We start from the raw sequence: 12,620 nt of genomic DNA, 5'->3' as shown, positions 1-12,620 counted from the left end.
AATTTCCTTAGACCAATAATCATTTTATTATTGTATTGTTGCAGGTAGTTTATTGATTTTCATTATCAGTAATATATTTTAGGTCAAAGTCTAGTTTTGTGGGTTTATAACAATGCTAATTTATGGCTACTGCGATGCTATGAAATTGGTGTGAACTACGTGATTTATTTATAGAATTTTTATTTAATGTACATCTTTTGCCAATTTTTAAACATGTGGAAAAAATATCTGGAGTAACTTATGTTATAACTTCAACAGTAATATTGGAGAAATTATGCATTTATCAATGCAAAAATGTGGACACTCAAACAACAAAATAACTACATTCAAATATTTAATTTAGAAATATGAGTGATATTAATAGTAAAATCAGTAAGGGTTTGGTTCTTGTTGAAAAGTAAAACTAAGAGTGGTTAGCCACTCACACACATTTTAACAAAGCATTTTGAGTTTGTAGATGGTTATACTGTACGTTTGGAGTAAATACAAAGAACATACACTTTGAGTATAGCAAAAGAAAAGATCTTTGATGTTTCTATACATTCTTATATACAAATGTAGTGTATTAAAACAAAAGAACATTAAACCGGAAGTAAAAAAAAATCTCTGTGACATCTATGTGCGTTAACATAATGCTTTAATCACTTCAGATCTAGGGAAAAATAGGATTCAACGTAATCAGATAATGAAGGACAGCATATCAACAAAATACAACCCTTATTGAAGAGTGATGGAGAGACAGAGATGCTAAATACAGTGCTTATTTACTCTGCTTGTTTTTCTTTTGTCATGTTGCTTGCTGTACAGGTTTTCAATGGGTAATTAAAGAGTGTTAAGAGATTGTAAGCAAAAAATACCTCAACACAACGGTATAATTATATCCAACAAAATAACAGAAAGATGAAAATGTGGTCATTATGTACCAGCCAGGAGCAGTAAGTTCATTTGGAGCAATGCAACTTAACCTCCACACATGGAGCATAATGGTGTGCAGAATGGAATGTTTGTCATATCGGTGCAATCAAAATTAAGAATTCTACACAATATTTTTTGTGTCTTTTTCTGCACACACAAAAAGAGCAAGTGTGTAATAAGTTGTTATTGTCATTCGATCCCTGCCGCCAACATTCCTACTGTATCTCAAAAGGAAATAACATATTTTGGTCCAGGAAAAAGTCGAGTAGTTTCTGTGTACTTCTGGGAATCTTGTTGGCTTTCTCAAATAATTGTAGAAAATAGAGAGCAAAATGGTTATTCTTTATAAGTTTTCTACAATACAATACAACATTTCAGTGGGGGAGGGGGGGTTAGACAGACTAGTAATAATGGATGGGGAGATGGTGTCCCTGAGAGTGTGTGTCAGGCCCGGCGCCACGTGGGAGCTTTCCCCCCTAAGTTGTATGTTCTGCCCCCCCCCCCCCCCCCCCCTCCCTCTACTCCTCACGGCGCGACATTGCGTTCTTTCCAAGGATGTAGCAGGCTCATTTTTAAAGCTAGAGTAAAGATCTGTGGTCATATGAAACTAGAAGACCGAATGCATCCATTAGTACCAACTCTGTCATGCTAGCTTATCGGGAAGGGGCTGCAATAATGCTCCAAAGTTAGGCTCAATTTTGATGAGGGAAAAACTGGCATGGCCATTTCCAAATTTCCCCCTCACAATTTTTAATTGCCCCCTCGGTCACTTCATGGTGGAGCCGCGCCTGATGTGTGTGTGTGTGTGTGTGTGTGTGTGTCTGCCGGCCTGCCTATATGGTCTCCACGTAATTGGCAGGGAACAAGCCTTGGCGGCCATCTTTGCTGCACCCCCTCCACCAGGCCTTATCCACCGTCTCCACGTCCCTGATGATGTCACCGGGTTCAAAGGAGATCTCCGATTCATCCTCTGTGGGAACCGAAAGATAACATGGTGAACACCCACTAATCACAATGTAATTACCGTAAGTGGGGGCACTTTCTGTGCATGCGCACGACAATTATCCTGTAAATGGCAGCTTACCTGCTTGGTAGTCGTACAGCGCTCGGACACACATCTGTCGCTCCGGCGTAACCTGGAGTGGAAAGGAAGAGCGAGTGAGAGAGACAGGAGATATGGGCATAATGCATACAGTGTCCTTTTTCAGGTTGTAACCATGAAATCCACATCTTGTTTGAATATGTAACACCACAGGGTAAAATAAAGGAAAATAGGTAGGCCTACGCTAATATAGTGTTGTTATTATTATATTATTATTATGTTGATGATGATGCTGTTGATAATGATGATGATGATTATCTCTACTAATATAATAGCTCTGCTTTACGGCATGGCACAATGCGAGAGAGAGAGTGGGAGAGAGAGAGATGTTAACAGGAAGGGAGAGAGCGATATACTGTATGAAAAAAGGAAGGTCCGCACACTGAAGCTCCAATTTTACCTTTTATTTAGCCATCCAGCAAAAGAGAGCGATATACTAAAACACATGTAGTGTTGAGCTGTGTGCATCTTTCAGCAGCGAGAGCGGGGGGGGGAGTGAGAATACGGTTTGGCCGAAGGAGCACAGGCACACAAAGTGTCCTAGTTATTAGTATTACTAGAAATTGAACATGCTTCCTTTCTACCGTCCCTCGCTGCCTCGCCTGCTGAACTGGCAGCGTTCATTTCTACCGTGCCTCGTTGGTTTGCCGTAGAGGTCTCGCCCGCTTCATGGGCTCACAGACGCAGCTCACACGCTATGCGTCGCGTGCTCACCCGGCCTTGCACGTTGTTACACTTTCTAAATGTTCTCAAAAGTATTGAGCGCCGCGTTTTGGAGATGTCCAATTACGCATGCAGAATAAGCTCTCATATTATGGCATCACACAAACTGTATTAAAGGGGATAAGAGAGGGGAATCTGATTGGTTGTGTAGCTCTTACGCCCCTGACCACGCCTGTGAATAATTCTACTCCTTAATCCAGCCCGCCCATTTGAGCGTTGCGTGCATGCAAACGGCCAAATGTGCACTGTGGCAAACAGCAAAACGATTGGACATACCTCCAAATGCACTAACGCCCAGCGCTAATTGCCCAGCACCACCGCTGCTATGATATGGACCAAAATATCAAAAAAATATCCAGTCTAAAAAAGATATGTTTTCTCTTACAGCAATCTGACAGTTTTGACCTCCGCCAACAGAGTTGGCAGTGAGGTTGTTTTCGCCCTCGTTTGTCTGTCTGTCTGCCTGTTTGTCGGCAGGATATCTCAAAAAGTTATGAACGGATTTGCACAAAACTTGGTAGAAAAGCAGGTCATGGGCCAACTTAGAACTGATTCACTTTCCACGCCCACTGGCCAAAAGAGGCGTGGCAATGGCCGTGGCTAATCACAAAAAGACAATCAACTTCCAGACGTATTCACATAACACCATGAAACTTTGTAGAAAAGTATATCATGGGCCAAGTTGGAACTGATTACCGCATGCACAATGGCCAAAAGGGGGCGTGGTAATGGGCCTGGGCAATCACATAAAGGCGCTTAACTTCAATCCACACGGATTGACGTAACGCCGCAAAACTTTGTAGGAAGATTGGTCATGGGCCAAGGAACAACTGATCAACTTCCTACGGCCACTGGCCAAAAGGGGGCGTGGTAACGGGCATAGCCAAACACAAAAAGGCACATAAGGCCAAAACGGATTCACGTACTATAAAAAGGTTGGCAGAAGTATGCACTCTATACCGAGTGCCCTCTATATATTTATTTATTTAGATGAGTCTTTTAGGAGATAATAAGCTTTCTGTAGGACATGAGGATGTGATGAGGGTATAATATGTATTATTTCTCAGTAGTTACCGCTTGTCCGTTTTCTGAGGTCTCCTGCTGCTCATCCTCAGCAACATCATCGTACTCCTCGGCCGGGCCGTCCAGGTCGTCACACACAGCCAGCTCTGGGCTGCTGAGTTCTGTGTCTGACAGGCTCATAGATCGCTCTGGGAAAGAGCAGTATGGAATGAATTCATCACAGCCAACCAACACAAAGTCATACTTTAGATGGCTTTCAATTTACTGGATGTCTATATCATGGTGTTTTTATCCAGAACAGTAGCCTAATAAAAATCAAATAAATATGTCAAGAATAAAACACTATAGTATAGTATAGTAGTAGTGTAGTGTATTACAGTACATTGTAGTGTAGTACAGTACAATGTAATAGTGTAGTGTAGTATAGTATAGTGTAGTTTAGACTGATTAGTAGTCAAACCTATGCCATTTTGTTCCCGTATATCATCTCCATTTGTGATCCCATTGGTTGATAGAACCACAGTCTCTTCTTTGATTTGCTGACAAATAGCTTCTGCATCTGAAACAATGATTTGGTTGGCTGTCAATTATCATTTCTAGAGTGCTACTAATAATTTCTAATTTGTCAAATATACAGTACTGTAGCCATTTTTAGATACAAGACAAGGACAGAGCAGGGCTACCTGTGACTGCTGACTCTTCCTCTCTCTCTGAAAGCTCAACCACAGCCGGCTCAGCAGGGGGCTGACTGTAATCTGATTGGTCATTCTCCTGTCCATCTTCCTCTGCCTCTCCTTCCGGCTGCACCATCTCAACTGGCTCCTCCACTGCTGCAGGTTCTGCTTCCTGTTTAGGCCCCTCCTCTTCCTGCTCCTCAGCAGTCTGGATTGCTTCTGTGGTGATGGTACAAGGCTGCGCTTCAGGCTTCTCCTCCTTCTCTTCTACATCCTCTTCCTCCTCATCTTCCTCCACCAGTACAGCTTGCACTGTATGGCCGGTGTCTGAGACCAGCTCAGTTTGCATATGAGTGGCTGTGTATAGGTCTGGTGTTAGAAAGTAAAAGACAAGAACACAACTGTGCAGTTAAGGTGAAATAAGTGTGCCGATAAAGTATGTATTTTGTAGAAATACTGGGGGGAAATACAAAAGTAAGTAAACTAAAGTAAAGTAAAAAGCATGACATGAGTGACATTTCGAAGTCTGATATTTCTGTGTAACAGACTGCCGTTTCACATCTAATTATAACACTACATTGGTGAGAAGTCCTGCTGAGTTATAATTTGGCAGAAGCATCTAAGTTTTTGGCAGAAGCGTCTAACCTGTGATAAAATCATTTTAAAGAAATAATTAATGTCAAATGATTATTGTCGTTGGTATTGCATTTGTGTAGTAAGCAGGAGAATGTGCTCTGCATTGAATCACACACCCTGTCGGGGATTTTCTTTTTTTTTTCTTTTTTTACAATAATGACCGGCTCCTTGTACATTGTCCATTGTTTAAGCAAGTAGAAATATGATAGTTAGCATTGTATAATCACTATCAGACATTAATATAATGCTTTATGTCCTGTTAGCATTGTTAGAATTGTATAATCACTATCAGACCTTAATATAATGCTTTATGTCCTGTATGGAAGCCCACCTGTGTTTGGCTGTGGGCTCTCTGGAAGGGGAGCTGTGGGTGCCTGTGGAACTAGACCAGGCTCAAGACAGACTGAGGATAGAGATGAGGGCTCTGGCTGGGGCTGGGTTGTGGTATTTGGGGGAGAAGGCAGTATAGTCTGGGTCTGGGCCCGGTCCTGGGGTGGGGTCAATGGGGGAGAGGGCGGCAGAGCTACTGTCTGTAACTCTGTGGGTAAACCGGAGGCCATGGAGGCTAGGAGACTCGGGGAGGCTGGAGGTGCAGAGGGCTGTGTGGGTGATGGAGATTTGGGCTCAGCGGGGGCCTCAATTTGGTGGTTAGTCAGGGGGAGGCTGGGCAGGGCTGAGACTGGAGGGGTGGGGCGCAGGGGTGATGTGGGCGCTGACATCATGGGGGCCCGGGGCCTCTGTGGAGAGGTGATTGGGCGGAAGTCAGGGCTGGTGGGAGGAGAGGTGGTGCGGTAGAGGGGGGAGGGAGGGGCCCGGGAGAAAGGTGAGACCAGTGGAGGACTGCGAAGTGAGTTTGCTCTGACTTCTTCCGACTTCGAGAAGATGAAGGCCGTGTCTGTCAGGCTGCGCTGGTATCGCCTCAATGGAGGTTTGCCTGGACAGAGAGAGCATGGGAATCAGTTTGTTGGAATGCAATTTAGCAACTTAAAAACTAAACAGAGGTGCTTAAAGACACACAAAACACAACCTACATGTATGTGGATCCATAAGCTCATTTAGAACTTTGAGTGCTCTGTTATCACCAACTGTTCATACAGACACACACACACCATGTACTGTACTGTACTGTACCTGTGCGGGGAGATCCAGGACTGGTGGGACTTAGTGACGATGATGACAGCTGCCTGAAGAACTCTCTAGGATTCATGGAGCGCTGGGACACCAATACTGCTGCCTCCTACAGGTCACAAGAGGTAATACAAATGCGAACGTCTCATGGCTGTAATAAACGAGGTCTACTTTCTATCCTGTACTTTTGCACAAGCTAAAAGCAGGAAGCAAGGTTATAGCTTATAGGTTTATAAGAGCCTAGATTCACTTACTGCTGCTTTCTCTATGGACTCACTCCGTCTCAGACGAGCCCTCATATCATCCTCATGCTCCCTCTGCTGCTGCACCTGTACAGAAAGTACAGAAATACAGCAGCAATCCGTTATAGAAAACACACAGACACACAGACACACACACACACACACACACACACACACACACACACACACACACACACACACACACACAATCAGAGATACACGTTTTCACTCACCCATCTTGACTTCTCCTGTCTGTGCAGCTGTTCTTCTTGCTCTGCCTGTTTTCTTCTGCAAGAGGGAAATAATTTCTAAATATCTGCACTCATCATTAACCCATTGATACCTGATGCAGCATTTGTCCCTTTAAGACGCGGTTCGCGGTCACACACAAATGAGGGATATACACGCAAATGCTGCATCAGGTATCAATGGGTTAACCTCAAATGTACTGCATTTACACTGCAATGCAACTCACATACGTTTTTACTTTAGTCAAACTTCTGATCTAATGCATGTTCTGGCCATTGGAGGGCACTATTGGCATGACACTGAAGATGCACAATGTCTGCTAGTGGGGCCAACCTCTGTTCCTCGATCATCTGTAGTTTCTCGTTCATCTTCCTGTCTCTCTCGTCAGCTTCCCTTCTCTCCTTCAGAACTCTTTCTCTTTCAAGACGCCGTCTCTCGTCTCCTGCTCGTCTCTTCTCTTCATCCTTCCTCTGTAACTCCTCGCGCTGCCAGGCAGAACGTGAGACCAAACCATACTTTCATTTCAATTTCAAATCAAACCTCTCTTCAGTAGACCTCTGGCCTGAGGGAAAGGACAAGTAGACCTCCAGCTGAACTACATTTCAAACTGCTCAAATGTGACTGAAGACTGTATACCTCTGCACGTGCCCAGAAGGAGTCTCTGTTGATCCGTCTCATCTCCATTGCAGCGTTTGTTTTTCTGTAGTTTGTACCCTATAAAAGATTAGAGAGGAACACTGAATAGAGAGCAATAAATTCCCCAAACCTTCCAATGACACATACAGGAGCATTTTTTTTAAATTATATAGTACTTTATAGTACTTTCAGTAAGTGTACTTTGACTTTGGTCAATGATAAAGCCATATTATTTTCACATGAATAATTAGATGAACATTCCGGAGGTCAGCTGAATAACTGAGTGTACAGTAGGCCTTGAAAAGGTGTCATGGCATTTTCTATTGTGTGTAATTCTCTGTCTCCATCCGCTGGACAGATGAGGTACTGCAGGAGACTCACCACTGTCTCCTCCTTCTCCACAGACCTGGAGCTCCTCCTCACCCGCTCGGCAGGTGCTCGAGCCTGGGCCTTACTGAGCTCAGCTGTTATCTTCTCCTCTGTCACATCCTCCACCGTCTCTGCACTGACAAACGCCTGCACCTCCTGACACACAGAGGGTGGGGGGAGGGATGAAGAGGCATAGATTAGAGCAAGCCACGACAGTGATGTGTAAGAACCCTGTGAGAATCTACTCCACTCTTGTGTGTGTACACACACACACACACGCACAGTCCCTCTAGTGGTTTTCTCTTGGCCATGCAAAGTTGGGGCCAGACAGTTGCGCAACTGCTTCAGTTATGAGCATGTAGAGAGAACAAAACATACTCCCTGGCTTCAGCGAGAGGACAGGAATGCATTGGTTTGGACCATTATCCTGTAGATAGCAAAGGGGACGATGGGGGGGATATTGGGAGTTTGGGGGTGAGGGGGAGAGAAAGAAAGAAGAGGAGAGAGTGTCCTATAGGAATGTGTGTAGGCAGGACAGACACAGAGAGAGAGGGAGAGACCTCGCTAAACATGCAGCAGTTGATCTGAAAAATGACTAACGACGGGTCATATTGAAGAACCGCAGAACAACACATAATGTTCCACTGCTCCTCTGTGTGGTTAGGACGTCAGAACTGCTCCATGGAGAGCACAACCAGTCCAGAGTCCAAGCTGCTGATGGAGGGCCATGTCTGTCAGCCTCCAGCAGGAAACCACAGCTTCATCACAGAGACAACACTGACACTGACGCTGGACAGAGCGCTCAACGCACACTGTAAAAGATGTCAGTACAGTATGTAATCTATATCACTCTACCTGTCACTGCCAACAGCGCGCACACACGCGCGCACACACACACACACACACACACACACACACACACACACACACACACACACACAGACTAGACAGTGCAGTCAGGGCCACTACCAAAACCAAAGAGAAGCCAAAGCAGTTGCATAGTGCAGTGCAACACTGTACGAGTGTAGAAAATCACTGCACTACATCCATTAGGGCTGTAACTAACAATTATTTTAATCATTGTCGATTAATCTGTTGATTATTTTCTCCATTAATCGATTAGTTGTTTGGTCTATAAAATGCCAGAAAATGGAGAAAAATATCGATCAGTGTTTCTCAAAGCCCAAGATGACGTCCTTATCTTGTTTTGTTCACAACCCAAAGATATTTCATTTACTGTCATAGAGGAGTAAAGAAACCAGAAAATATTCACATTTAAGAGGCTGGAATCAGACTCAGAGAATTGTTCCTTTTTTTTTCTTAAAACATTACTCAAACCTATTAATCGATTATAAAAATAGTTGTTGATTAATCTAATAGTTCAGTAACAACTAATCGATTAATCGCTCTAACATCCATGTATTTATCTTCTATCAGATTCAGATGTATTTTATCCATGCATCAGAAATCAATATCATCAAAAACCTATTGGGTAAAGAATGGGGCTAAACCTGCCGGGGTGAGATGTTCCATGTTACTGTAAGCTGGTTTAGATACAAGCATGGCAAATGGCATCTGATAAACCCATGGCTTTACTGTACAGTTCAGAGAGCTGTATGTAAATGACTACTTGTCTAGAATAAACTCACACAGAGAATGACAAGCTGCATGTTGTTCCCTGCACACTGTTATGCAAATCACTTCTTTACATAATGGTCATAAATACATGTCTGTTATTCCTTCTGCAGCATCCCAAACACAGTGAATTCAATAAATCAATCCATTATCAATGAGCTAAATCATCTGCTAGCCTTCTCTGTCTCGCTCCTTCACCTCCTTTCTTTACTCTCTCCTTTTCACCCTGTCCAGCCTCAAAATTTGTGTACTCATTAGTTTCCCTCAATCATAGTCTCAGAGGAGGGCCCTAATATGGCACTGCAGACTCCAGTCAACAAGGCCCTACTTGTTCATACATGTAGCAATCACAATAAAACAGTACTTGTCTTAAACACAAGGTTGTTGTCGAGTTGGGCAATTTGTGTTCTTAAATATTGTGCCGTTTCCAATTCCGAGCCGTTTTTGCCTGTGTTTTCCATTGAAAATGGCCATTGTTGTCCATCTCTGCTGTAGCTACAGGTGGAAACCAGAGGGCTAGCTCGGGGTTTTACAGCGGAAGCGATCCTTAACTATGGTGCTACATCTATATATATATATATACAGTATATATATATATATATATGCTCCAATAGTATCCTCCATCCCTGCCGGCTGCTCAATAACTTTATATTTCTAGCAGTTGCACTGCCACAACAGTCAACTAGTCCATTTAGTCCATGCCCCAGTGTCATAGTCAGGGTGAATTCTCAATACAGTGGTTTTAAAGTACAGTATAATGTGCCTGTGAGCTGTTCCAGTGGAACCAAGTGTTTAAATGCTAAGCAGCTGGACATTGAGCCTCATGGGCTCACCACCTGAAAGGGGAAGTGTCGGGGTCAAGTGGAACGCCTGTCAGGTAAAGCACAGGGCTGGAGCTGACCTACTGTAGGTGTCAGACCGTGGCAATGGAGACTGGCTCTTGGTTTGTGGAACACAAGCTCTCTGGAAGGGGAGGGAGCTGGTGGAGGAGGCTGAGAGGCACCATCTAGAGCAGTGATCCTCACTATTTCTTCGATGAGAGCCGCACTGGCAGGACAAAGTCAATAGGAGAGCCACGTTTACCGCAAACACCAAAAGCCACCCCAACCAAGCACATCTGCCTACCATTTTTTTGTGTTTTCCACACACACACGTCACACACACACACACCAGTTTCCCCTAGAAAATCTTTCAGGCCTGGAGAGATTTCGAAACGTACCCCGACCGCAACGGTGGGGGCCGTCACGGCGACGCTGAAGTTTTAGCTAACCTGTTCACATCTATGTTCACAATGGCATCCCAAGTATCATCATACTATTATGGGATGCGATGCGAACAGTTGTATTATGGGATGTGCGTTTCCCAGGCAACGACACACGTTGACACGTTTTGGAACAGCGCTGTACGCTGGCACAATACTCCTAAAAGCAAAATGCATTGATTTGGCACCTTCTATTACTGTCAACACCAGTATTGTTGTATTGTAATAATATGCCATAAAGGTTTATTGAAATTTTGGGGAGAGCAGGGGGAAAAAAATCTAAATAAATCTTAAAAAAATAAAATCTTAGAGCTGCCAACTAAAGCTTCGAGAGCCGCCAGCGTCTCGCGAGCCGCGCAATGAGGAACTAGGATCTAGAGTCTAGACATCACATCTACAGTACTCACACTGCCTCACCTGCTCTTTGCCCTTGTTTGTGTGTGTACCTAAAAGGAGTTCAGAGTTTGTTTATTTTTGTTTATTTATTTATTTGAGGGAAAATGCACAATAAGGGCCTGTGTCCACCTAGCGTCTTTTCCTCAGGTCCAGCGTCTTTTTTCAGTTGTTTCCAATGGGGGGAGAGCGTATGCGAGCGCACACGGACGTCTATAGAAAGTGCGCTGCACCCAGCGTCTATTTTCAGAGCGCTCTGGCGTTTTTGTGCGCCAGCTCCCAGCGCTCCCAGCTGAGAATAATTTAACTTTTCAGAAAAACGCTGGTGTCGGGTGCTCCTTTTCTGGCAACTAATCATATGGAGAAACTATCGCAACAGAGACAGAAAGGTTCAATTGTGGGAGCAGATTGGCTAGACACTTTCTGGTGAGTGTTGTGCTTACTGCTTTTAATAGCGTAGCCTACCTGTGTTGTTAGCTTGCTAGCTGTCAGCTATCAAGCTCCTACCGCACTGAACTAACGTTGCTTCCTTGTTTATTGTGCGCTGGGATCAGCGCTCCCCAGCGTACTCCCAGCGTTTAACGTCGGAAAAAGACGCTAGGTGGAAACAGGCCCTTAGAAATATTACTGTAAATTACTGTGCCAGTGTTAGCCAGAAGGCAAATTTTCAACTGTTCCCTTGGGAGTGTTTGGACCCATCCTCTACGGAACCTTCCTAGAACTAGGAGCAGTGGGCAGCCCGTGGACCAAATTCCGTTCTTTTGCCAGTACCTTGGTCAGGGGCACTGACAGGAGTATTAACCCTAACATAACATGTCTTTTGATGGTGGGAGGAAACCCACATGAACACAGGGAGAAGATGCAAACTCCACACAGAAAGGACCTGGGACGGACCGGGGTTCGAACCCGGGACCTTCTTGCTGTGAGGCAACAGTGCTGCACACTGAGCCACTGTGCCGAGCTCTTGGTTTTCTTGGAAATGGTGAGTGGGGTGCTGGCTTACCACAATATTAGCTGCAAATGTAAGTTTTATTACATCAATGCGTTATCACATTCATGATTACATTTAGTTGTGTGTGTTCCTGAGTGTAAGTCATAGAGCAGTGGTTACAGGGAGTGGTGCTGGTTGAGATGGCGCTAAAACCTCTGCGCTTAAGAGTCTGTCATTACTGTGACATGACGTCATTACTGTGACATGACAGATCTTTATGATCTAAACTGCTTCAGGGCTCAGCACCGTCACTCCAAGATAGTCTGTATGATTCACAATAGAGCTCCTGTTCTTTGTTGCAGTTCAAATGTCCTGCCCCATCTTGGCCTTTTGCCAGACTGGTGTCATGTCACATAAGAGTCTGCTTATAATTGATATGATTAATTAAAGATGCATGAACACACACACACACACACACGCACACACACGCGCGCACACAGTCCTTCAGACTCAACTGTATTCTACTGTTACTTCATTGGAAATGTATCACAATGGAAACATCTGCATCTTATTCACATTCTCGTCGTCATAACGTAATGCTGAGCTGGAGTACTACAGTATGAAATGAAACACACCCAAATGTGCTGCTGCAGACTCGCCTTGACACAGCCTTCCCACTGCCAGCTGGGGCATGCACCGCCAC

General features: G+C 44.3%; 1 protein-coding gene across 1 annotated transcript in view; it reads right to left on the bottom strand.

Moving 5' to 3' along the window:
* Positions 1-321: 321 nt before the first annotated feature.
* Positions 322-12,620, bottom strand: part of LOC310783182 (uncharacterized protein) — a 54,417-nt gene continuing 42,118 nt past the window's right edge. The window contains exons 5-16 of the mRNA XM_083643979.1: positions 7,710-7,853; positions 7,329-7,406; positions 7,026-7,177; positions 6,677-6,731; positions 6,456-6,530; positions 6,205-6,310; positions 5,405-6,007; positions 4,447-4,806; positions 4,224-4,322; positions 3,815-3,951; positions 2,000-2,051; positions 322-1,885 (exon numbers count right to left, since the gene is read on the bottom strand). Coding sequence (XP_083500105.1) covers positions 1,749-1,885; positions 2,000-2,051; positions 3,815-3,951; positions 4,224-4,322; positions 4,447-4,806; positions 5,405-6,007; positions 6,205-6,310; positions 6,456-6,530; positions 6,677-6,731; positions 7,026-7,177; positions 7,329-7,406; positions 7,710-7,853 — 1,998 coding nt within the window. The 3' untranslated portion in view covers positions 322-1,748. The remainder of the gene's footprint in view (positions 1,886-1,999; positions 2,052-3,814; positions 3,952-4,223; positions 4,323-4,446; positions 4,807-5,404; positions 6,008-6,204; positions 6,311-6,455; positions 6,531-6,676; positions 6,732-7,025; positions 7,178-7,328; positions 7,407-7,709; positions 7,854-12,620) is intronic.

The sequence above is a fragment of the Poromitra crassiceps genome (assembly GCF_964638095.1).
Source record: "Poromitra crassiceps genome assembly, chromosome: 10".
In the NCBI taxonomy this organism is placed as follows: domain Eukaryota; kingdom Metazoa; phylum Chordata; class Actinopteri; order Beryciformes; family Melamphaidae; genus Poromitra; species Poromitra crassiceps.
The sequence above is the reverse complement of the archived record's forward strand: the minus strand, read 5'-3'. Positions and strand labels throughout refer to the sequence as shown.